General features: G+C 36.0%; 3 protein-coding genes across 4 annotated transcripts; all 3 read right to left on the reverse strand.

The window, feature by feature from the left end:
• Nucleotides 1–375: 375 nt before the first annotated feature.
• Nucleotides 376–15,726, reverse strand: LOC128234796 (solute carrier family 35 member B1-like). 2 transcript variants are annotated; one of them, XM_052949315.1, is made up of 7 exons: nucleotides 15,433–15,726; nucleotides 5,427–5,530; nucleotides 4,229–4,356; nucleotides 3,002–3,190; nucleotides 2,205–2,331; nucleotides 1,404–1,510; nucleotides 376–911 (listed from the first exon to the last, which is right to left on the reverse strand). In XM_052949315.1, the coding sequence occupies exons 1-7, from the start codon at nucleotides 15,615–15,617 to the stop codon at nucleotides 678–680; spliced, it is 1,074 nt and encodes a 357-aa protein (XP_052805275.1). In that variant the 5' UTR covers nucleotides 15,618–15,726; the 3' UTR covers nucleotides 376–677. The 2 variants fall into 2 exon arrangements, with proteins under 2 accessions (XP_052805275.1, XP_052805276.1); XM_052949316.1 differs by lacking the exon at nucleotides 15,433–15,726 and adding an exon at nucleotides 10,287–10,562.
• A 4,559-nt stretch (nucleotides 15,727–20,285) lies between these two features.
• On the reverse strand, nucleotides 20,286–21,544 carry LOC128233769 (uncharacterized). Its single transcript, XM_052947618.1, has 2 exons — nucleotides 20,861–21,544; nucleotides 20,286–20,496 (listed from the first exon to the last, which is right to left on the reverse strand). Exons 1-2 carry the CDS (start codon nucleotides 21,525–21,527, stop codon nucleotides 20,312–20,314), a joined length of 852 nt encoding a protein of 283 aa, XP_052803578.1. The 5' UTR covers nucleotides 21,528–21,544; the 3' UTR covers nucleotides 20,286–20,311.
• A 68-nt stretch (nucleotides 21,545–21,612) lies between these two features.
• On the reverse strand, nucleotides 21,613–27,311 carry LOC128235856 (C4b-binding protein alpha chain-like). Its single transcript, XM_052950648.1, has 6 exons — nucleotides 27,182–27,311; nucleotides 26,514–26,693; nucleotides 25,009–25,182; nucleotides 22,531–22,680; nucleotides 22,213–22,401; nucleotides 21,613–21,635 (listed from the first exon to the last, which is right to left on the reverse strand). The coding sequence occupies exons 1-6, from the start codon at nucleotides 27,309–27,311 to the stop codon at nucleotides 21,613–21,615; spliced, it is 846 nt and encodes a 281-aa protein (XP_052806608.1).
• Nucleotides 27,312–27,667: the final 356 nt, after the last annotated feature.

Below are 27,667 nucleotides of genomic sequence, written 5' to 3' on the forward strand. Positions count from 1 at the left end.
CATTGAGATTAGGCTAAAATTGTGACCTCTATTGTGTTCACAAGGTTTTTCTACTAATTGACCTAGTGACCTAGTTTTTAACCCCAGATGACCCAATATCGAACTTGACCTAGATTTTATAGAGATGATCAGTCTGACCAAGTTTCATAAAGATTAGGTCAAAATTGTGACCTCTATTGTGTTCACAAGCAATTGTGAACGGACGGACGGACGGACGGACGGACGGACGGACGGACGGACGGACGGACGACAGACGAAGAGTGATCACAAAAGCTCACCTTGTCACTACGTGACAGGTGAGCTAAAAAATGGTATATCTGTGAGAGTGCAGATTCTGGCCCAAATTTCTTGAAATGTCATAAGCCAGACAGGTAATTAAGTATAAAATTTTACTGAACCAATTTACTTACTTAAACTTGATTTTATAAACCAAAACATTGTTTATTATGATTATCTTATCAATAATTTTGTTTAAGCCTCAAAACTCTTTAAAAGGAGAATATTACATAATTTATACCAAAATAAAAATACTGAGCTTATATATAGCTTTATTGACTTTAGATTGTTTGAGATATAAGGGCTAGGTCATAAATGTACAATTACATTCACAAATCATACAATAAATAGAACATCAAATAAAATATCTAACAAAATAAGATCTAAACTCCAAACAATCATCATCTCGACTCATTTTTCACATTTTTAACGTTTTTAATATCTTTCTTCTCTTTTCCATAAGCACTATCAAGTCCGAGTCCCATAAACACGAGGACTGTGCCCGCCCACTGTCTTGAGTTTATGGGGTTTTGGAAAATGATGACAGATCCGAGAATGGTGAAGAATTTTCTGGTCGTTGTGATAATGGAGCAGGGGAGAGGACCGAATGACGTCACAGTGATGAATATAAACACCTGCAAAACAAAGAATTAGAGATAAATCACAATATATACATATAGGATCTTAAACAAGATGCAATTTAATCAGTCATCGAAATTAGACTTTTGGAAAAAACAAGCCCAAATTCTTATACTACTGCTTGGCATCAAATTTTTAAACAAACCCTGCTAAATAAAGTGAAGAATTTGAGCAAGCCCGGAAAACATTTTAGCCATGCAGGGCTTGCGGGCTTGTGTTTATTCCGACCAATGTTTAATATAAACATTTATGGAACAAGTTTAATAAAAGTTATCAAGCAAGAACTTTTACCAGATTTATAGTGGAAAACTTCATTGTATTAAGATTTGATTCAGACTAGATGGATTTTGGTATTTAACATAAAAAATTGTTAATTTTGGCTATAAGATGAAATTCTGAATTTAAAATCTGATTTTTCAGAAATAAAAAACAAACAAAATATACTGAAGAAAAGTGATAATCTCACTGGAGTAAATCCCCGATCTTACCTGTCCGATGGCACTGGCAATACCGAACGTGACCATCTTGATGAGAATGGAGGGGAACCGCTCCATGAATCCCAGGAATGCTAGACCCTCACCAGTCACCACCAGACCTGTAACAGGTACATTACACGTGCGTACAATATTTCAACAACAGTAAAGGTAAGTAAACCATGAACAGCAATTTCATAATTTCTGCTCTTCCCTTGATCAGAAACAAAATCTCATCCAATATAGGCTACGCACTTCAGTGAGGCGCCATTCATAAGAGGACCAGGATGAGTAAGAGATTAATTATTTTTTTTATTTCGGATGGTTTATAGAACAATTGGAGGTTTATAGAAAAAGGTTTTTTATTCAACTTGGCAGTTCAAAAAAATTGTGGTTTATAGAATGGCCTCAGTCGAATCAAGACGGTGCGAGTTTTGTACATTCAATGACAATTAAATCATTTCCAAGTCGAGGTCTCAACTGTATCAGAAAAGGAAATAGCACATGAATACCTTGACCTCAAGAATGACCTTGACAGTTTGAGCTTGGAACTGAGCTATGAAGAATGCAGGGAGCAATGTTATACATAGTATAGATTTCCAACAGTCTTAGGACATTGCTAATAGGAATCTAGGTATGAAACGACATCAGAGTCTGGCACAAGACATGTTGGCCTTATACGGTGAAAGGTTAATTTTGCACTCTGTTACTCTACACAGCCTAATTATACATAGATTATGTGCATCAAAACACGGGAGCTCGGGTCGATTGAAGGCACCAAGGGAAGATAACAAACTTCCAATCCTTTTCTCTTACCTATAGCGAGCCAGAGAACGGACCACAAGTTGACAAAGAACATCATATGGTAGGCTCCGGTTTTATGTTCTGACCTCATGCGGTCTTGAGAGGCTCCAGTCAGACCATCCAGCGTCAAGGACACAAGCTGCAAAATAGGTATTCATGTGTTGTGACAAATTGGTGATTGTTATGGCTCTACGGTATTTATGTGCTGTGTCAAAATTGGTGATTATTATGCCTCTACAGTTTTCATATGCAGTGACAATTTGGTGACTGTTTGGCCTTTCCGATTTTTTGTCAGGAGCAATTTATTAGAAATACTGCCAAAATAAATAAAATTTCTCAATGTACACTTTACTCTGTTTGTCTGCAGATTCAATTGAATATATAATTATTTTAACGAAATAAAATTCCATGAATCAAATGTGTCGCCTGTCGTATGCGCCCATCAATTTAACAATAAAGGGTCATAACTCTACATAGACAATAGATATCTGACTGGCAATTGAATGTGGTAGATATATTATGCCAATAAGCAAGTTTAAATTTATTTTTTTAGAGGAAATGTCAAAGTTAAAGAGTGAAAATGAAAGTGTGATGCCACTTATGTAAAGGCTCCGGAATAACAAGGCAATGACTCTGCCATGCTACCAGGCATTACAAAACAACAATGTTGGGCAGGTGAAAATGGAATGAATATGAAAGATGCCAGTAACTCAAAGTAGTATTTAAACTTTATACAAGCCTATCGTTATACAAAATTCATGATGATATAATTAAGGTACATCAAAATCATTCTGAATTTATAATCATACCAGTAGCACTTCGCCAAATCCAAACCCGTGACTTTCATCAGCAACCGCAGGTTTGTCCTTGAACATGAATAACGCCACACCCATACAAATCATGAGAATGAAGAGGAATTTGGCCGCGGGGTAACGCTTCTTGGCCAGTAGAATGCCCAGGATCATGACAGGAATGGGCTTCACAGACTTGCCTAGGACCTGGAATAGATTGAGATGCAAATGGAAAAAAAAGAACAAGAGCCCAATAAGCACATGTCATCCCTTGTCTGTTATATATCATGATGTATATACCCCTACATTTTCTTGAGTTTCATTGCTAGCAGAATGTCAAGTGTTACAAAAGGGAAGAGCTATTATAAACTTATAGAATATGCGAGCCAAAATAATGCATGACGTCAAATGTGGAGGAGTGATGAAGTAAGAGATAGGGACGTGCATAACAAAGTTAGAACCCGGAAAAAAACACGCTATACTCTAGCAATGTGCATATATGCAGCATTCTGAAATGATTAAGGTCTAAGTGTGACCATGAACTTAGGATCATGGGTCTTGCATGCAACACGTTGCCTTTATGTACCAATAAGTGTTAAATCCTTCTGTGCAAAACAAAGTTTTACAGCCCTAACGGCGATACTGTAAGTGCATATACAGGTATGCAGCATTCCATTATGATTAAACTCTACGTGTGACCTTGAACTTTGAGGCAGGGTCATGGATCTTAGTTGGACACCTTCATGTATCGAACACTTGTGCCAATATATTTTAAAGTCCCACCGTACATGACAAAGTTACATCCTGTACACAGAGAACCAGATAGATAGACGTGTGTTTTTAATATATGCCCACCTATGGGGGTATGCTGATTGACAGAATGTTACAAAAGAATGCATTTTTGTGTTGTAAGGGACACTAGCATATCCCAAAGAAAGCCACTTGTTTCCCACCAACCTGTCACAGAATACCAGGCATGCTATCAAACTCAGGAATTCTTGGTAAGGAGTGAGTATGCAAACCACATACTTGGCCAGGCAACCATTGGAAATTTGAAAATATGGGCATTTTCAGAATCTTATTGAAGTTTAAACAGCGTGATAAATGGCATTGATGTCAATTTATAAAGATGAACTCATTTGTGTCCATAAAACTTTCAAATCATTAAAAATTACCGTAGTAAAAGCTGACAACAATGGTTGTAGACTTTAACAAAATTCTGAACAATCAGCGAATTGTTTTTACCTGTGTCGGGTAGCTGATGTATTGTAGGGACTGATTACTGGCCAACATGGCTCCAAGATACGTCATCGAGCACGCTGAGAACATTTTCTGGGGTGTCGAGTCCTTTTCACGGGAGAATAGGGACATTGCTGAAACAGTACATATACATGAACATTATATATTGGTGGTCAGAGCTATACGCGGAAGACTTCAAAGTCTATTACTATTTCAACTATTGTCTTTTATAATACTGCATACTGTTGTGCAAATGCATGACAGAGTCAATGCACTCTGTAATAAGTATGTTGGCCATATAAAAAAGAATTAAAGAAGTGAACTTCGCACCATGGAAAGATGTTGAAAATCTTGCCTATAAAATCGCTGTTTCATCAAGATTTGTAGCAGCAATGTTCACACTGGAGATATGTTTAAAATCTTTTCTAAGCACAAAATTGTTATGTTTTTTAAAGAAACCGTTTATCTACGTTCCTACCGTGAGATGTTTAAAACCTTTACTAGGCATAAAATTGCTCTGTTCCATCAGGAATTGTAGAAGGGAGGTACGCACCACAGAGAGATTTTGAAAATCTTTACGCGGCAAAAAATCAGTATAGTTTATCGAGAATTGTAGAGGCAAAGTTTGTACTGCGGAGAGATGTTTAAAATCTTAACTAAGCACAAAATCGCACTGTTTCGTCAAGAATTGTAGAAGCGATTTTTCTACCGGGGAGAGATGTTTGAATCTTTACTAGGCATAAAAATGCTCTGTTTATATCAAGAATTGTAGAAGCGATTTTTCTACCGGGGAGAGATGTTTGAATCTTTACTAGGCATAAAAATGCTCTGTTTATATCAAGAATTGTAGAAGCGATGTTCCTATCAAAGAGAGATGATTTAAATCTTTATGAGGGACAAAATTGCTCTGTTTCATCCAGAGCCCTTTAAGTGATGTTTGCACCGCAGAAAGATGTTTAAAACCTTTACAGGCAAAAAATCAGTATATTTTATCGAGAATTGTAGAAGCAAGTTTGTACTGCGGAGAGATGTTAAAAAAAAACTTGAATGAACACAATATGATTATATTGCTCCTTTTCATAGAGAATTTTAGAGCTGTGTTCTTACTGCGGAGAGATGTTTAAAATCTTTAGAACCCTAGAAGCAGCGTTTGCACCGCAGATAGATTATTGATGAAACATCCCCCTAGGTGAAAAAAACCTACCAAGCTTTGCTGAGGCTGCATTGATAATACACTGGATGAACACAAGCGCCAGGGTGTATGTGAACTTCTCTTTCTTTCCATCTTTAACATACTCCCCCTTTGTTCTGCAAAGGAAAATATGGATCATTAATTCACAAGTTATATAGGAAGATTCGGGCCCCACAAGACGATGCCAACTCTCAGCAATTTCTCTCGTCACTCAACAGGCCTTACAAATATTAAGCTTGAGTTATGGGACTTGTGACACATGTGTCTTTTGTCAAGGCACACATTTGTACCAACTTTCACGTCAATATTTTAACAATTTTACAACTGTAAAATTGCTTTTTCACGACTTCTACAATGACAAAACTTATTGTAGGCAAAACATAAGCCAAAAATGTATGCCCTAAGCTTTACCGAGTGTTTTTTTTTCTCTCAATATAACTTCTATTTCCAGAAATCAGAAATATCGTTGCCTTATTCTTCAAATGTTCAATTTGACATTTTTACACTTTTGCACAAATCGATCCTGAAGTTTCCATTTTCAATGCAATTGAAGTGTAGCAGACAGAACATTAAGTTCCTGGGAATTGTGAAAACTAAAGTGTTTGAAGACGTTTTGAAACAAACAAGAGACAAAGCTGTTTAAAATTTCTACAAGAACAGTGAAATAAAAATCTAACTTTTTCATAAAATTGCAGATAGGATATATGAGAATGAAGTGGTAACAAAATATTGCGATCATTATTTTTCTACAATATAAAAAATACCCAATTGACGTTTTTCAATTGTCATTTAGTTTCAATTTGTTTTGAATATTGCATCTTAATCTATAGTTTATTTCAAAACAAGGCAATGTTAAGGCCCATAAAATGGAATATACATGCACTACCATCACACATTTACTAATAAAAGTTTGCTTTTTCCCCAAATGATAAAAGAGATTGGGTAAGCTGCTTTTTGAGATTCGGAAAAAAACAAACACATCGAAAATTTATGCTTTCAATTAATTGTTTGCTAAATGATTGCTCAAAGCAAGAAACAGTTTTATTCATGCATGTTAGAAGAATTCAACAAAGGTTTTGAGCACCCAGTTACAGTTTACAGTTTTGTAAGCCGTTGGGAGGCAGCTGCAAAAAAAGAACAGGTGCACCTCGTTCATCAAGTCCGTTTATTAACTAAAAACACTTCCATTTAATACCACAATCACTTTATTGGAAACAGCTAGTATGTTAACATCTTTACACATGGGGTGTTTCATTTGTAATGTTATTAGACACTAAGGAAATGCAGATTACTGATAAAATTATCATTTCTTTGTTAACATAAGTTTACATGTTTAATAATGAGCCTATTGTTCAGAAATTTGTTTAAGTTAACAATATTGTTAACATCATTGTTGTTTACTTTCATATCTTTACCACTCTGGAAGTTCCATGGATACACTTTTGATCTGCAGTATTGCAAATAAAATATGAGACAAATGATTCAGCTGTACTTTTAACTGATTTATTTAAATAAATGAGCACATTATCAAGTATTTTGCTTTTAAAAGATCTTGTAAATAACGTTAACTAAAAATACAAACTTCTGAACAATCAGCCCATCATTACTTTAAAATTACTACCCAAAGTTTCAGTCCTTTTTTATTGTTAGGTTTACATTATTAGTTTTTAAACTCACATTTAGGTAAGCCCAAGATTCAACGTAAATTACATATCGAGTGTTCATCGTAGCAAAACAAAGCAGCTGGTTGATTAACCCGATGGTTATCATGTCACTATCATCAGGGCATTTTTGGGGGGTGTGAATGACAAACCAAGTTTCTATTGGTACCAGGTAAGTAACAGTGCGGCATCTTCTCAGATTTTGGTATTTCCATTTATCATTTGGGGAATAAAACTAACTTTTTGCCATTGGATACATTGTCTGATTAATTGACTATAAAAATGGCGTAACAAACAATGTACATTATCCGACTAATTGACTATAAAAATGGTGAACAAACAATGTGAAGTACTCAACACTGGGCACAATAACTAAAAGGTCAAAGCCCTAGGCAGCTCTGTTACAAAATGCAGAAACTCAATAATTACAACATTGTATGGGAAAGGTTGATGCTGTTTGCTCATTGTCACAGCTGTAGGGTTGTTGTTTGGCCAATTAAAATAATTGTTCATGGAAAGCCACTTCTTTCTTATTATTAACATACATTATTGGAGTAATTATTGATTTCATTAATGTGAATTTCATGATAGCGATATATATTTTGATAAAATGAAAACAAGATATTATCAGTCTTAAAAGGGGTTTATAGAAAGTTTCACAGAGGGAGAACAGTCATCGAAATTAGGCTAGTGGATGAACATTAGCCCGAATTCTTATTCTATTGCTTGGCATCAAATTTTTGAACAAGGCTTGTGTTAATTTCGACCACTGGATCGAGAATATGCCCTTCAACACCTGCAATGTCTGTATATACATACAAATACATCTTCAGCTACACCCTGATTAAGCCAAGCATCTATAACATCTTTTGGGACATCAGAACATTCAGTTAAGTTGCTCTTCTTAAAGACTTTTAAAATAGCCAATGGAATGATTATTGCAAACTCAATATCAATTATCATTCTATTTGCTTGTTATCCAAAGTCACAATATCATTATTGTCATGATACAATCAATATATTGAGAATTGAAAAACGTTGACCCGCATCCAGTTTGAGAAGACAATGTATAGTGAATTTACGGAATTTATTGTGAACACAGTTGCATACAATATATCAAGGTCTTTTAATAAAACCTAAAAATGTCAAATCATATTGCATTTGACCAAAATATTTACTTAACCCTTTTTCAAGAATGAATATTTTCGGTTTTGTAAATCCCCATTCAAACTTTGTAGTTTGTTAAAATTAAAATGTATTGACATTTATTTGATAAAGTTTAAATACGGTTTCTGGACCAAGGTTTAAAAAGGTTTGCTGTTAAATAAAAGAATAATTATGTGAAATGTGAAATTTTATAAACATCACTCAGGTCATGAGGTACGAGTCTGAAGTTATTGTCCTTGCTTTAAATGTATGTATTGTCTCTGGCCTCATGGGTATCAAGTTTCAAGTTTGAAAGTATAATGTCTCTGGCAACATGGGTATCAAGTTTGAAAGTATTGTCTCTGGCAACATGGGTATCCAGTTTGAAAGTATTGTCTCTGGCAACATGGGTATCCAGTTTGAAAGTATTGTTTCTGGCAACATGGGTATCCAGTTTGAAAGTATTGTCTCTGGCAACATGGGTATCCAGTTTGGAAGTATTGTCTCTGGCAACATGAGTATCAAGTTTGGAAGTATTGTCTCTGGCAACATGGGTATCAAGTTTGAAAGTATTGTCTCTGGCAACATGGTTATCCAGTTTGGAAGTATTGTCTCTGGCAACATGGGTATCCAGTTTGGAAGTATTGTCTCTGGCAACATGGGTATCCAGTTTGAAAGTATTGTCTCTGGCAACATGGGTATCCAGTTTGAAAGTATTGTCTCTGGCAACATGGGTATCCAGTTTGAAAGTATTGTCTCTGGCAACATGGGTATCAAGTTTGAAAGTATTGTCTCTGGCAACATGGGTATCAAGTTTGGAAGTATTGTCTCTGGCAACATGGGTATCAAGTTTGAAAGTATTGTCTCTGGCAACATGGGTATCCAGTTTGAAAGTATTGTCTCTGGCAACATGGGTATCCAGTTTGGAAGTATTGTCTCTGGCAACATGGGTATCAAGTTTGAAAGTATTGTCTCTGGCAACATGGGTATCAAGTTTGGAAGTACTGTCTCTGGCAACATGAGTATCACGTTTCAAGTTTAAAAGTATTGTGTCTCTGGCAACATGGGTATCAAGTTTCAAATTCGAATGATTGTGTTTTTGTTTTTTAAAGATTTTGCACAACCATGCAGGACGACAACACTACCAACGCTATAACAATACCCCCAACACTTTCAAAGCTAATACAATACCACAACTGTTTTTGTTCGACAAACAGACAACTTGATAATTTATATGACTACATGGTGTAATTAATGTGCGCCTCTGTTAAGTATACAACTTGAAGTAGTCAAGTAAATCATCGTTTAAGCATCGCAGTAAATTGACTTCTTTTTAAAGTTAGATTTACTGAAGATAACTTTAAGTACAAATAAATCAAATTTATTAAATTAATCCTCTCAAAACTACAGTTTTTCTGTCCGACAAAAAACCTATACAAAACTTAAATGACTTTCAGTGTTCAAAATTATATTTTGTCTAATGGGATTGCAGCATTTTTCGAAATTCCTTCAATTCTGGTTAATCAGTAGTCAGCAATTATTGATTTTAAGGAGGTAGATTTTGAGAACTGGTTACATATAGTTAGCTGACTTAAACAGAGGCTCAGGGCAAGCAGACATAACATAATTTTGAATAATTTTGAATACTAAACAGGTAAATGTTTATATGCATTGATCAGCATGCCTCACACTTGAACATGTTTAATGTAATATTTAGATATAAACAAACATCAACCTAAAGAAACTTAAAAGTTATACATATTACTTACTTATTGAACTCTGAATTGTTAATTTAATTCTTTCAAAATTTTCAAAAGTCACTTTATTCATAACATTATGATTATAAATATAAACATTCCTATGATTTTTAAACCTATTATTTTTAAACTTAAAAAATACTGTAATAAATGATTTCATGTGACCAGGTTTGCGTTGATTATAATTACATACCAAACATTATGCATTAAAATATTTTAATTACTCATCCGATCTTGTAAACATAGCTTTAACACATTAAATACAATCTTACATATAAATACAATCTTACATATAAATACAATCTTACATATTTTCCTGCAGAATCCCTAGAACGAGATGAAAGAAAATAATTCCTAGGGCACAGGTGAACAACAGTCTATATCTTATCCATTTTGACAAGTTCAATTCTTCTTCTGTATCTGTCAAGTCTATGTCAACTTTTGTGGCCATTTTCTTATAATATGCTGGCATTCCACGTGTATATTTTCACCCTAATCCTTATTCCGGAAATAGTTTTTAAGCCATATTATATCAACAGCTGATGTTAAATCTTAATATTTCTACATCCAATGAGTATCAGTAAAGCCAATCTTTTGATACAGCTAGAGAAAATTCAATAATTTAGATTATTCAGCTGTGAACAGCTTGTACAATGCACATAGACATCTCAACTTAATAATTGTCATTTTTTGAGTATTGTACAAATTCATACACATCTATAATAAAAAAAATTAACCTTCCATTAGGAAAGTCTTAAAAAGACAATTAAAAAGTGAAGATGTACGTTTTTATAATCAGAATACCACACAAAGAATTGAATACAGATGAAATTAAAAAGATAAAACAATAATTAAATTTATTGGTAAAAAGTCACAATTTCAATTATCTTATCAGTTTCAGTAAATCACATCAGAAGTGTTGTACTTTTTATAAACCTTCTTTGGCCCCTGGCACAAAACTGCATGGTTAAGAAGCCACATATAATTCATCTCCAAATAACCCAACCAGTCACCAGCATTTGTTCTTAAGTGCTTGACATACTGACAGTTTTCAATGTTGACTTATTAAGTGTACATGTAAGTGCCACCTCTATATAGTTCATAGCTTATGTTTTACAATTTAAAAAAATTATATGAGGGAGCAACAGCGACAGTTGGAATAAATTCTTCAAATTGTTAGACATGAACTATAACCAAATAAATTCTTTACTAAACTCTATAGCTTTAAAGGCCTTTCTTAAAAAAACCAACAAAGAATTTCTTATATATATACATATATATAGTATTTTGAGGCCGAAGCATCAAATAAAGAGTTTAATAAAAGATTTATAGTTATATTCCCTTAGGAATATTTTCAGTGATTTTATATCCAAATAGTTACGGTAATCATTGAAAGTAGATCATTAAGTTAGGTATGATGTCACAGCCCAATAAATCAATGGACTCAGTCACATAGGCAAAAAATTAAAATAAATTGTCAAAAAATACTTGGCTCTGATTGGCTTGTTTGAATCAATGAACTGTAATATTTGTTATTGTATGTTTTTTTCTTTAATTTGATAGAAAAAAAGATAAAGGTCAGGCAGTGGCACCATTAAATAAATTTCCTATACATTCTATGGTCAATTGACCTATCTGCATGTAAGATTACACTGATTTCTAATCCTTTATGACCCCCCCCCAAAAAAAAACCCCCCAAAAAAACAACAACAACACCATATATGGGGAGAAAGCTCCACTTGTGTACTAAACATTAAACAACATTGGAAAAAGAGTATTGGTTGACCGTAAACACTATGTATTCGGTAAAATGACCAAATCTGGTATACGAGGACAAACAATGTGGTGAAAATGTAAACAAGAAAGTGGATCAAGTAGATCCAGCATGTTCAGCCTGTTTTTTTAAAATCACAAATCATTTTAAAATCTATAAATATGAAATCTATAAATATGAAAAGTAGCCAATGGTTTGAAAAGGTATAACCATGCTTTGATTCACTGTCATTAGTTCATTAAAATAAATAAGGCACGTAACAATGAGTAGGCACTTCCGAATTGGAGTAATTTGCCATAACACAGTCACTTATCCATTTAATGATTTAAACTACCACTTTACAAGGAACAGAGAATGGTAAATACCATCGGTTCCAAATTTGTGAAATTTAGTAGTTCCGTCATGTTCTTTAGCTAATATGATTGTCATGTAGTAAAATAAGTCTGTTCGCAATGCAACTTGGAGGAAAGCAAGCACAACATACAAACAAGATTCCAAATTGACTAAAGTCAGCATGCCATTCGCTGCTAGAGGTGATAATGTCAATCATATTTCTACTATTAGTTTAGTTTTGATGGAAAAAGAATAAGTAATTGTCTACAGAATATATAAACCTACTATTTGTTCACATATAAAAGCATTAAATTTTCACGTAACTGCGGTGATTAATATCCCAGTTCTCCAGCCAGGATTTGAAAAGGGCAGGGTGATAGGTCTGAAAGGGCACTTTTGATGCACATTGAATCATCAATGATGACCTCAAATAAATAATAAAATTACAATAGATGACCCCTAATAAAAATAACAATACAACGATTGACCCCTAATAAACAATAAAACTGCAATAGATGACCCCTTATGAATACTAACATTACATAGATGACCCCTACAATAAATAATAACATTATATTAGATGACCCCTTATATATAATAACATTACACAGATGACCCTTTATAAATAATGACATCACAATATATGACCTCTGATAAATATAACATTTCAATGGATGACCCCTGATAAAAATAACATTACAACAGATGACCCCTTATAAATAATAAACTTGCAATAGATGACACCTAATAAATACTAGCATTACATGTACATAGATGACCTCTAATGAATAATTACATTACATAGATGACCCCTAATAAATAATAACATTACATTATATGACCCCCTTATGAATAATTACATTACAATAGATGGCCCCTAATAAATAATAACATTGCAATAGAAGACCCTTTATGACCTCAATTATCATCTCATTTACAACTCTGGAAACTGGATGCATCTGATGGATATATCTGAGAAGAGAGGTAACTCTCGCGGCATGATTCAAACTGAGTTGAACAGTTAATTACTGCAAAACAAACAATATGTGAGAGGTTATGAAAGAAACACTACTGTTAGAAACTGATCACACCAAAAAATGTACAGCTACATGTATGCCATTTCATTTTATGTATTCTATTATCCATATAGTATGGAAAGATTACATATAAAAACAAGAGCTGTCATAGGGCAGTACGCTCGGCAGTACCCTGTTTGTCTTAGAAATGAGTGCATTATTGATGCTTTACATGTGTATGTGCCTGTCCAAATCAATCAAGAAAATGAAAAATTGAAAAAGGGTCATAATTTGTATTTAGATTAATATGGAGTTACGTAACCTTAGTGTGTTATGACCATAAACAAAAGTAACTGAGTGTAGTATTAATTCCATTGAATGATTATTATTTAAAAAATAATTTCACATGGAATCAATCAGACTAATTTTGTGCAAAATGTATTTAAAATTTGCTGATAATTTTATGCTACCAGTGAAAAATTCCAGTACTCAGAGGGACCATATCTACATGTATATGCAGACATTTTGTTAAGTCATGTGCCTGACACATTGAAATTGCATTGCTTCTCTCACCACTGAGATCACATTGAGAGTTATAACATAGGGAACTACCAATGTCTGATGCCACCAAAAATTGTAAAAGCTGTTTAACTGTCTATTCATTAGTTCTTGCTTTTACAGCAGCTTTGTTGCTTATTTTCTTGGAAGGTCTTAATTAGTTATGGGGCAACCTATGTTCATGTAGTAACGATTTTATCGGCTATCATCTTTCGCCACAATCAAGCTAAATTAAATTAGTATATATACCAATGTGTGATAACAAATATATATATATTATTTGAGATTAAAAACTGTGTGCATGGGCCTTATTTAATATGCAAAATCATTTTTTTTTCTCCTGAAGGTAAGCATTTCCATTACTGCAACATTATTGATTTACGAAAGAATTACACTCTAGTGATGTTTCAATCAGGGCTTCTAAAAACAGACAATTTGCCAGTCTGTCAAACTCATTTTGACCACGCCAGATTAATTTCAATAACAGCAAATAGCTAAAAGCCCAGTCAATTTTTTCCTATATTTTACGTCCATATTAAACAGGCAAGTCAGTAAAAAAATTGTAATACACACACATTGTTGATCATTCACACATCCCCATATAGAGGGCATGCCGGGACTGGCCGCGAAGAGTCAGTGTGAATGCACACAAGTACCTCTGAAGATCTAAAAGTCGGTTAATAAACAGCATTCTTGCCAGCAAGGCTTCTAAAAGATTGAAACCTCTAAAAAAAACCTATAAGTTCGGACACTTACAACTCAGAGACACACAATTATTTTCAAAAATGATTTATTTTGCATACCTTATTTTCCTTTACCCAAAAGTTCATTCATATTTGTAGTGAAATTAAACATTTTGTTCATGATTTGAAGGTTATCAGACGATGATTATTGATTAATATTTTTCGATTTATGGCATTTTCTAACCAGCCTAGACACAAATGCGCTAAATATGGAAGTTGGTTAACCAGTCTATAGTAAAATGGGATTAAAGACACTTGACTAACCGATTTAAATTTCCCCCACACTTCTTTGAAGTGTCGCTTTAATAAGCTCCTTCCAATACATTACCATGCGTTTTAATCTTTACAGTGCTTGTGCTCTGACGTCACACAGTGAACATTTTGATTTTCGATATACTTTTACTGACCTCACCGTTTTGGACCAAATTATAAAAAAATGAACAATTTTTCAGACCTATTTATGAACCATTTTACATTACTGAAATCGGTCAAAATCAATGCCCTGCTTGCCAGTGTTGTTGAAGATACTTGCAAAAACACAACAAGTTTTGCTGGTTGAGCTATTGAATCTTGGAGATACATTTTATTTTTGCTTATGCATGCCAGCTATGCAGTTGTTTAAATATAATAATATTCGAGATCCGAGCTCATATCAGTACATACTTCTAAATCCTACATCTGCTAATCTTCATAACTTGTAAATTATAAAAGATGTATGAATTATAAAAAAATGTAACATGTACTTTTAAAGTATGAAGAAAAGTGGATTTTTGGTTGAATTTGACTTTCATAGAGTACAAGAACACATTTTATGCGTTGCATTTTCAGAATTGAAGTTCTTATAATTCTGATGAAGAGATCAACATAGGGACTGCTTGATTAGATAGCACGACCAGCTAAAAAGTGTATCCGAAAAGGCTTGTCCGAAAATATGATAGATGATGTAAACAACAGCTGTCAATTTTTACAAAGGTAGAAAATGCAATGCAAATTACATTTATTAATTGTGATGCACACGATATATACTAACATTGATTCTTGCAGTATTCCATAATAGAAATACGACACGAACACGCCTAGGGCGCACACAAGGAACTTTTTCCTGCCTTGGCCGGCGACAGACATGTTGATGGAATCCCCTTTAATATCACGTGATCTTGACGAAACAATATGTAAATCTACGCTATGATCACTGTCCTTTGTATAACTAGACATACGATACGATAGATTTGCAACGTGGCATATTCCGTATTGATATATCTACTAAAACGTCACCGTTCGGTGTTTTTTGCCAAGGGGTATTTCCGGGATTTACCAACGCACCGGAGACGTGAAGGTTGTTGATTGGTTGTTTCTTTCAACACGAAAGAAAATTAGATTACACATAACTAAATATTGCGTTTCTTGTAAAAGTATCGACCACAGTTAGCTCCCATCAACACAACATGCTTAGTTTGGGATGTTGCGAGCTTAAATCTTATTATATTATTAAACAATTGACACACATCTTGATACTTCCAGAAAGATCCATACAGTATTGTTGAATTTTTTTCGTACTGGATGAATGTTTCAGATAAAAATATAAACTGTACGTGTTTGGCAAGTCATGGTATATAGCCGCTTGGGTATACAATACAAAACATTTACTCCATTGCTATATAAATTACTCGAACCCATTCCGCATTTTGTCAGAAGTAAGAAAAGTTGATTAAATAAAACATAATTGATTGAAATGTATTTTGAAGCTCATAACAAATAGCAAGCTTGCAAAATATGCAAGAAATATTTAATTAAACGCCTGCTTGCAATAGACTGGGCCGACTAGAACTTTTCACAGGCATTCTAGTCGTTCATTTCACATTCCAGCGTCACGTATAAGGGTCCTCCGAAGGAACGGTCCGAAGATATGTAGAGTGGAAACACATAATGCTGTTGGTCGGTGAAATAGGTAGTTTAATTTTCACTACTGTCCGACAGAAGTGCAATTATCTAGCTTATATTTACCAACAATGAACCGAAGTCAAATACAATATATTTGTGATGAAGTTTTACATCAAGAAAGTAAAAGGAGAGTGAATCCTGGTGCTCAAGTAAATATTTATCATATCAAACCACATGCACAAACCACTTAGCATCAAAGTTCAACTGAAGCACACAAACAGTAGATTAACAACATACAATCACACACCACTCAGAATGAATGGTTTCCTGAGTCTTCAATGTGTTTACAATGGTGATGAATTTTAGGGTATAGACATCCCTACAAGTAGCAGTAGGCACTGAAGTTTCTTACACAAACTACCAACAAACTGACATAATTGCTTGTCTTGGAACTCTTCCGAGTGAAGCGAATGTCTAAATTTGGATTTAAGAAATGTAAATATTCATGCATTGAAAACAGTCTGTCAAATATGAAGATCTGAGACTCGCTCTAATGTATCTTAAAAGAGACGATGGATGTTTTGATAGCCATTCGGAATATCATTCTTTGGATATTTGGTAGAACCATACTCAGTATTTAGGGTTTTCTTTTCAAAATAAAGAGTGGAGTGTGTGCTACTATACATTTCTGGTACTTCCCTTCGGTTAAGGGGTAGCCCCTTAATTATTTGTACTCAAATTGTTCAAATGTGTTCACTCGTCCCCTTATTCAGAAAATGGCATGGTTAGAGTAAGAATGTTATCATGTTTTTGGATGATGGCTTTGGCATTGATGGCACATACTAGAGCACATCAAGGTTGTCGCATGACATCAAACAAGATTTGCTGGAATCTGGTTTATTCCCATATGCTGGTATATGGTTGTGGGGAAAATGTACACGAGCTAGAGAGGTTGGAATCTGTTTTAGATAGCAAAAATAATGTTATATACATTCCGGATCGGAGATAGTATGTTTATTCCAATAAATAGAAAGCTCTTTCTAAACTTCAGTTTTTGAAGGAGACTCAGTGGGTATCTGTGCGTACGCTAGCTAGTTTTATTGATCATTAAATTATGACTCGTTGTGTGAGTATGGATTTTCAAAGGTCCTCTCATGGAATTGCTATATTAAAGGCTCAGAAGAGGTAAGGCACCAGTTGTATTTTTGGCAAAGTTCATTGCATTCATTAAATATTTGGCAGCTTTCCCCATCCGGTGCATGTACCAAGACTGTGTAAAGTGATTCCTCTTGTGTCGAGTATGCTGGTTTTGAAGTGACATTGTTTACGGGGTATCTCATGGTATGTGGTCGCCTGTGGATGCTACCCGGTTCTCCAGCTGGAGAGAGCTGTGCGCAGTGTTTACAGTCATGAATATGATCTTTTGGACATATTTTGAGTCATAAGTCTCAAAACCACAGTTATCTGCCCACCGTTGACCAAGATCCGGATGTGAATACAGAAAAGAGTGCTTGTGTTCAAGTATCAATATTTTATTAAAATTGAATGAAAAAGAAGCAAAACATGTTCTTTTTGCAGAGAACTTGACTGAATTTGACACTCCATTGCAGAAATTGAAAGTTTTCAGTGTAAATATTGGAAAAATCATAGCTTGTGGAAGTCTGAAAATTAGTTGTTTGTATCCGATTGACTCCTTGGCGGAAGGGATATTTATTTGAACTCAATTTTGACAGTCGGGTCAATGGTCAACATGGTGTTTTCTTGTGATTATATTTTGTGTCTTCAATTGTTCTAGAGATGCCATGTCCTTGTTTTTCAATTGGGATGTGTATAAAGTCAAAAGCCAGGTCAGGGTCTATATGAAACATATAGTAAAAATAACTGTGGTCTCACGCCATAACAGAGTCAAATGGTTTACAGATAACCAGGCAGTATGTAGTACAGTAATCAAATGGTCAATGAAAAAAAAAGGTTTACAATACACTGCTATGCAGATTTTTAATTTTGCTTTCACTCATGGTAGACACTTAAGGTGACACTATCCTATATTTGTTTCGGTCAAATTGGGGTCAACTGGATGTTGATTACTTTGAGTCTGAGTATAATGCTAAATTAGCAATTTTTTACTCACGATTTTGGTGTTACAACGCTTCTGGTGTAGATGCGTTTACGATAGACTGGTCAAAGGATATCAGTGTGTTTGTACCACCAGTCATGTTAATAGCTAGTGTGCTGAGAAAAATAGTGGCACGTTAGGTTAAGGGTGAATAAGTTGCTCCCGCGTGAAAAATCTGCTAGTTTTTGGCCATTGTTGTTTGCTGACAATAGTCAGACAAGACTGTTTGTGATGTTGTATATTTGCCCACCTATAAGGAGTCTTACACGCCACGCAAAAATGCGGTGGGTATTTTTGGAAACGTAAATGGTTAAGGTTTAATATGTTAGCTATGCACATTGATTGTGCAAACATTTAAAGCGTTAGTTCGTGCTAATCACATTGATGTATACAGTAAGCCTGTGTGGGCGTGACTTCTGTGGCGTTTTTCTTCAACAGGCCGGTATCGGCTAGTTGGTACTGTGCATAAAAACCGTGCATAGGATGCATTTGGTCATGTTGTTAACCAAATTGCCTGTATATCTAATTACATGTCTGTTGTAATGATATGTTACCGTTACAAAATAAAAGTATGTGTGTGTGTGTGTGTACGTGCGTGCGTGCGTGCGTGCGTGCGTGCGTGTGATTATCCGAGAATGATGTATCGATTCCTTCATGTACATTGTTGACGCTCATGTCTCCGCCACTTGGAACGCAGGATGGATTCTGATTGGATCGTAGGATGGATTCTGATTGGATCGCAGGATAGATTCTGATTGGATCGCATAGAAAATGTTCGAGAAAAACGACTGGCAATGTTACATTGAGTCGTTAATTGGTTTCATAAAGTGGGGTGGTTTAGTGGCTGGCACATGCGCATTGTTAGTTAAGAGCCATTTGGCGCTCAACGCAAAGAGAGTTATGATTATTCTTTTTAACTTCGAAACAAGTCGACCTCGGGATTTGTGCCCGTTGTTGTGACTTGGTATAGCATAGAAATTCATCACGGTTTGTGTAATCAAACATCTATTATGTTGAAAACCTTCTTAAGATTTTCAAAGGTAATACATTTTTTTTCATATATGTTCACTAACAATTTCGGTATCTGGCTGCATCCCATATTACATAGAGTGATCAAAGTGGTATATTTCACGAATGGCGCACAAACAAGTGAAATGTTTAATGTTGAACTTTCACGGATCTAGCAAAACAGTTGCTAAAGTAACCAATTTAGGATACAATTATATAATTTAGCTTAAAAACCTTTCCATAACACAGAGACTGCTGTGTTTCCCTTCCATTAGCGTTCTGTACGATGTCTTAAATCTCGGACGTACTATCCATGTATGTATCAATGCTGTATGATATTTGCCCAATTAACTTGTTATGATGCACTCTTGTGGAAAAGCAAAATATGAAACTGTGGACATCTCAACCCTAGTCATTGGTAAATGGTTTTTAGAACATAACGATTACATTTAAATGGGGATTTTGCAAGGCATGTAATTAAAAACGACAACGTTTGTATGGTTTCCTTTATTTTCCATCTGTTTTAAACACGTTGGAGAATCATATTGCTATAAGATTTAAAGTGACCATGAAGCGTCAGTTGAAAATGGCTAAATGGTGTTCAGGATTAATTGAAATTTCTTTAAATGTCCATGGATTGTAAAAGATAGTATTTTAAGAACATCTGCACGATCTAGTATTAAGTAAAATATATAACCGAAATTGAATTATAACGATCCAAGAACGGACTAAAGAGTGATTCATATCAACTTTAAAGTATTAAAGCTGTCATCACAACCTAGCTTTACGTACTTGGCTAAACTTCAAACTTATAGATGCTTCTTGGTCCGATTATGGAAACCAAATTTTATAAAAAAAAATTATCATCTGCTCAGTCATTACATTATGGCAGAGTACAAATCCATTATCCGCAGACTGGGGCTGAACCGCTCCACGTGCTTGATGCTTGGCACGTGCGGACGGCACTACCACTGACAACCGACAAACCGTTGGTGCACGTGTACGTCACCGTTGTCCCTGGAATCCTTTCGGCTGCACTTACAACAAATGTTGCCATGGCAACTGTCTCGGGACGGGGACAGGTCAGTGCTGAAACAGAACAAAGGTAAAGAATGGGAACACAATATTAAAGGTCATCATTCCGTAAGCCGCGGAAAGTCTTTTCATTTACCTCAAGGTTAAAAACAGATACACGCCAAACGTCTTCAGGTCTCGAAAGAAACTATAGTTAACTAATGTTTGTGATGATCAGTAACTGGATTGGCCACAAAAAGCCGTTGTAATTCATGAGCCAGTACACTTCAACATTTTCTTCCTTTATTGATTACTTTGTTAATACAATTTGCATTTTCTAAGTTTAACCTTTTCTCCATGTTCATCATTACGACGTTAATAAATAATAATTTCTTTACTGGCTGGTTATAAGGGCTATATGTTTTATTGCAGTGCATACCGGCTTTCATGCCCAATGTAACTCCATTAACGGTGGAATACGCAATGGCCTGGGCGAGTCCACCACAGCCACCGAAACCGACCTCGTAGTCTGTGACGAACGTGTCAGCCGTAACCGGTGTCACCGCTGCGTTCGCCTCACTAATCCATGCATTCATAAGTGCCGTTTCGTCTATAATATTCCGACCAGCGGACGGCGCCATAGCACTGTTGACAAAAAACACGAATCTGCTGGCATTGTTGGCATCGCAGTTAGTGAAGGTGAAATCCATTCCACCTGCGTTGAACCCCTGAGGCCCAACATTCGGGACCTGTGCTGCTGGCACAAAGCCGAGATAGAGGTATGGACCCAAGCCGGAATCATCTGGGGCAGTATAATCAGTATTTGCGTTGACTTGCATTGACAGGGGCACGCTAGAGAAGGCATTTATTTGACGAACTTCTGCGACACTCTGCGTTCCGCCCGCTGTTAGACGGTGGCGAATGTATGCAACATCGTTGACCTGGAACAGTTCTGGTATACTTTCCGCGGCGTTGGCGATGGAATCGGGTTTTATATATGCAACTGCACAGCCACTGACTTGCTCAAAGTCACAGAAAATGTTTACTGAGGCCAGCGTTACTGGGTTGCTAACCGAGTACGTCCCACTGGCAGCATTTGGCGTCATCTGGCGAATGGCTTCACAGTTCTCTGAAATTTAAACATGGAAACATTATTTTATTTTATAAAATGCTTTCGTTTTGCTTAAAATTCTAATCCAGTGGTTGTCTGTTTTCTACAAATACAATATGTCAAACAACACATGCCCATGACACATTAAGCGGTTCAAAGTTAATATAGCTAAACGTTTTTAAATGAAGAGTGGTACAAAACAAACTCACACACATGTTAGGCAGACGTTATACGGAAGGAAATTTAGAATATAAATTTTCAGCCAATGAAATTACAGATGGGTAATCATTAAGACCAAGGCTTAATTATCAATAATTTCTACTTTCGCGGATGTTACAAGGTCTACCTACTGCCACTCATCCGATACACACTCCCTGCGTCAGATTTTGCTTTGATAATGTGTCAACCAATAAGGGTATTCATAGTTAGATGACCTTAAGTAAAATCTTAATGATTAAGAAGGACTCGTTCGCTAGGGTCACTCCACACATTCTTAATCATTAAGAACTCATTTCATTGTATATCATTATTACACAATTTTGGATTCAGAGTGTTCGGTTCATCGTGAAATCATTTTAAAATGTAAATCCATCGAATAAAATATTGATGAACATTATGTTGATATACGTGCTTAAACCGAAATAAAGAAACAACAACAACACGCAGTATGTTTTACATACTTGGTAGGCACATGGCCGCGTTATTAGTTTGCCATGTTCCGTCGACACATCTCCTCTCAATGATCGGGTTTCCGGTGATAGAGGGAACAAAGTCGTCCCAACACTCAAAACGGACCACAGTCTGATGGTCGGAGGTTTGCCCAGGGTTGAATACTGCCGTTGCAAAGGGCACACTGACAGGTCCGCACACTTGAATAGCGAACAAAGATCCATAAATGTGAAAATGTCATGAAACAAAAAACAAAACAATATGATATGTACATTTTACTGTTTGTTATAACTCACCTCTTAAACATTGTGGATTGCCAGTCCACGTACCATTAGCATCGCACGTGATCTTGTTGTTTGTGCACGGGAACGGGCCGAAGCCAGTCATACACTGATAAGTCACCATGTCCCCACTGGTGCGAGGTGTGTTCGAGTTGAGCGGATTTGCGTTGGCAACAATCGGGAGGGTCGTGTTACACACTGGAATAAATGACAAAGTAGATGCAATGGCTTGGTCATGGGATGCGGACTGGCGTTTAAAATAATGCACCAGTCAATTGTAACCACGGCCCCAAGGTCCGGGGAATAGCGGGGACTTTAACTTTCGGTCAAGCAAAGCCCGGGAAAAATCTCCGCCGTGTGGGAACGAACTGCAGGTAAAATCCCTGCCAAATGCCCCCGCTAGCCAAGGGACCCTAGGGAAGGCCCATTCCCCGCTATTTTTGGCGCCAAGACAAAACCATCGCATTCACCCGGCCCTGCGGGGCCACCTGGAAGGTAAAAACACGGCCCATTTCCCCGGCTATCCCCGATATGCCCCGGACCTGGGGGGCGTGGTTACAATTGACTGGTGCATAATTGGATGCGTGTCACGCTCTGGGGAGAATGAAAAAGGTTGGAATTTGGGGCGTAGTCGAGGGGAGTTCTGGTCATCGTTAATATTTTTTGAAGGTTCTACACAATTCCACAACGCAACACATAATCGGTGTGTTAGTAAATAGTCGGTTTGACGACTTCAAACATAAAATGCACTGAAATATATTTCACAACAGACTAGAAAATTAAAATTCGGGTCGTTCGACACATTGGTTCCCTCGAGGTTTTGGCTCTGACCCCAGCCTCCTCGAGCGATCGCAGTTTTACTGTAGTTGGAAGATGAACGGCAATTGCACCTAATTTCATTGTCGACATAAGCGGCCTGGCGTTGGGAAATAGCGGGAGTTTGGAGTGTCGTGATGCATATTGAAATAACAAATAATCGTGAAGGGCGTACTCGAGGGAAATGGACAGGTGTTGTAAACTATTATGAATATCGTGTCACGCACATTTCACAAATATTATTGCATGTTGGACTCTGGGGCGTAGTCAGAGAAGTGGGCTGGCGGTCGTGTCACACCCTGGACACGTGTAATTTGGGCCCGTACGTTCGTTGTTCCTTATATGTTGCACTAACATTCGTGTTTTCAAGACACATATGCTACAGGTGATCACCAAATTTGCACATTAAAAGGGCAATTTTATGAAATGTATCTCAAAAACTACGTATTCATTAAATGACTATAATTATATATATAGTGTATGGGTCGACCCACGCAAAACAATGGCATTTATATCAAATGTGTTTATAAACTATGCTTTTATTAAGCGTATACTAAGTGTATGAGGAATTTTTCGCCACACATGTCAATGAAATATTAATCGGTTGTCCAGTAAGCGCACTTGCTTCTCTTTGTCTTGTGTCAACCACTAGCGGATTCAGGGGGGGGGGGGGGGGCACCCACCCCAATCGTCTAAGTTTACTGGTTATTTCAATGTAGGAGAAAAAAGTATTAAAATACGCACAAAATGCACCATTTCGGTCTAGAAATTGTTAAAATTTTCTTTGGGGAGCACCCCCAAACCCCCATACCAACACTTTAAATCAAATAAATTTCGTTTCTGAGGGAGGGGTGCAAGTAAAAATGGTACGCCCATAATGTACGCCCTCTCTAACGGGGAATTCTGTTGCCACCCCTGGCAACATCGTGTCAACGCCAGTCACTCATTATAAGTTAAAGTTACTTTCTCCAAAATTGTTGTAAACTTAATCAAGATTAAACGTTAAACCCTTTTTAATGATTTATAAAACCTATTTCACCTAAGGCTACTTTAATACATATAAACTATAAAAGGTACATTTTAAATTTCGGTTGATAAACTTCCAATATGAATTGCTTTGGCAGTTCAGATTTTTGTTTCAGGCGTTGATTATTTTCATCGAAATTCGATTATTTTTGCCCCAGGCACTTCATATTATTTTTATACGCGTGTTTCCGATTGCCTAGCCAAACCTTATATTTGACATAATTATATCATTACCTATTTGTGAAAATGAAGTTTTTCAACGTTACCTAATAACAGACTGAAACCTTCTCTTAGTGCTGAAAACTGTTCCGCAAACGACGGAGAAACAGACCTAAGCCCATTTTAAACAATAAAACGCCCGAAATGCGCTCTGGAAAAATGAAGAAGGTTGAAATTTGGGGCGTAGTCGAAAGGAAGCTGGTTATCGTAAATATTTTTTTCAGACGATGGAGAAACGAACAGGAACCCATTGCTTACAAAACAACTCCCGGAACGCAACCCATCAAAAGAAAATACAACGAGTTTGGTTGGTCAGGGCATTGGCCCACGTGATATTCTTCTTGACGTTTTGAGCATAACGTACTACCGCTAATTCCTTTTTTTCTAAATGGTTAAATACAAGCCAATAAAATAAAAATAAAATCAAGAAGAAAAGTCAATATCTAAATGTAAACATATACTTACGTCTGTCACAAACGGGTGTGCCACTGAAAGCACCGGAAGTCAGACACGTGATGGAGTTCGCCATCCTAGGCACGTAACCAGCATTGCACGTGAACGGAAGTACGTCACCAACGAGGAGCGGACGGGAAGTTGGCGTCACGTGACCATTGACTATAGTTGGAAGGTTGGTACACGCTGAAACCGGTGCACCCTTACCCATTAATACTTATAGCATGTTTGTTAGTTGTGTGTTTGACGTAAGTGTATTTAATATGAAAACATTATCATTTGAAGCCTGAAGTTTAATTATAAAAGTATCCATCTTCATATTTCTTTTAGAAAATACAGGCCCCAATTTCTCAAAAATTCTTAAGCCTATATAACTCACTTTAGTATCTTATTTCATTTAGCAAAAATACTTATTTAAATATTATTTAATAAAACAAAAAGTAGTTTATCTTGTTGATCTCAAATATTGTTTCCTTTACAAGCCTTAAAACCCTTTAAAAAGATAATATTACACAACTTCACCAAATCAAAAATAGCGTGCTGAGCTTGTTCAAGTAATAAGGGACTTTTGATATGTTGAGAAATTGGTGCCAGATGTTTCGTCGAAATACTTTTGAATTTTAAATGCGTATGAACGCTTTTTCTTCTCTAGTTTCAGCTACAGAGTGTGTATACCACTTGATAAATTACGTCATAATTGTAAAAGGAAAGCAATTATTTTACTTCAATTGAAGACTTTAATCAAAGATAACTTTACTATTTATTCATCAACTTAAATTAAACATGGCGCAGTTTAAGCCGCTTACATAGTCCTACCTTCGGTCTTTTTCTAGTTTGATTGAGAGTTAAGTTTACTATAACACTTCGACAAACCTATTCACAAAACCAGCGCCTGATGTAGCACTGTCAAAACATATTTTGGAAAGATTTTTGTCGAAGTGTTAGAGAAAACTAACCACCTAATCAAACTCTGGTAAAAAAACAAAGGCGGGGTTCTTTTAGCGGCATAGACTGTCCTTTGTTTTATTTGAAATGGTGAAAAAAGAAAAGATATCTTTGCTTGAAGTCATCATTCGAAGCAAAATGTTGCATTCCGACATATCATTTGTGACGTAATTGATCACGTGGTATACACACACTGAGCTAGTTAGACCCACCGTCAGTTATTATAAAGGGTTCCAGGACAATCAAAGACTAGCGTGCTTTCAAGAAACACACAGACTCTTACCTCATTTTTGTCAGGCTGGTACCATTTAATATACATACTTTATACCGAGAATAATTATGCAAATCGAACATATAGTGATAATCCCTTTAAGCAACATATATTTAACCAGACCGTTTCAATACCCCGTTTTAAGGCTTGTATTCATTTAAACATTCCTATGTGCTTTTCTCAGCGTGCTTTTATCTTTGCCCTTGATAACATATATACATAAATTTATTAAATTACATTTCAATTTTCTGATGGAGTGTTGGATGGGGTTATTCAGACTCGTATGTCTGATTGTACCTACCCCTTACACACGTCGGAGGTTGCGACCATTGTCCGCTTGTCATACATCCGACGTCAGCATTTCCCACGATGGCGTATCCGGATATGCAGGTATAGGTGACCTTGGTACCGACAGGTCGCCTCGATGACGTCATTGACGTTGACGTTGTAGAACCGAACATTATCGTGGGAGGTTCCGGGCCTTTTCAGAAATAATGAATTGAGGTTAATCAGTATGACTTAATTTAACGACCAAATGAAGAATTTTTCATCATTCAGGATAACTGTCGAAATCATTCGGAACTCCTCGGCCATTTTTATCGCAAACAACCTCGGATTTATTTGGACGGTTTACACACTCAAAAAGTGGTACGTTTAAGTCCGCTGCAAGTAGATCGCGTAGTAATTTTATTTGGCAGTTAAACTATATGACATTTACTCTTGGGAATCTTAATTATGTTTGCAATAATTTACTTCACTGACAACCAATTTAAACTTAGATCAATAAATACAACTCTAAAACACTACATTTAATTAATGATATAATTCAAAAAATTACGAACTACTTCTACCGATGTACCGGCATACGTCCGAGGTTGTTTTCGATACAAATGGCCGAGGAGCCCCGAGTGTGTCGATATTTGTAAATTAAATAATGGTATAACCTAACCACAGACTGATTCAACTCACAGGTCATGCAGTTCTTCTCATCGTCGCCATTTCTGCACTGCGATGCTCCATCACAGACCTGGCTTCTTGGAACGAAGCAAGGCCATGATGTCGACCTTTGGCTCACAGGGGTTTTCTCGCAGTAATGCATGTTCTCGAGACAGCATTTTCCTGAAATGACACGAAAATATTGGTTTGAAACAAGCCAATGTAGCCGAACTTTTCTACACAAGGATTTATCACATAAAAGTATGTTTTTTTTCTTTAAGATGCCACTCCTAACAGCGATAACCACATGTATTATAGCATTTTTAAGAATTTTGTAAAAAAATGTCAGTCATTATGAAAAGTTCTAACATTTTTAATATGCTATCATTCATAGATATTTCATGAAAGATCGTTGTTTACAGTAACTCCTTAAGTAAATCTGAATACCAGAATGTCAAATCTTTTTAAAAGTCATATAACACTAAAGGAAATCCACGCAACTACGATAAATACTGCATT

The sequence above is a fragment of the Mya arenaria genome, chromosome 5 (assembly GCF_026914265.1).
Source record: "Mya arenaria isolate MELC-2E11 chromosome 5, ASM2691426v1".
Classification (NCBI taxonomy): domain Eukaryota; kingdom Metazoa; phylum Mollusca; class Bivalvia; order Myida; family Myidae; genus Mya; species Mya arenaria.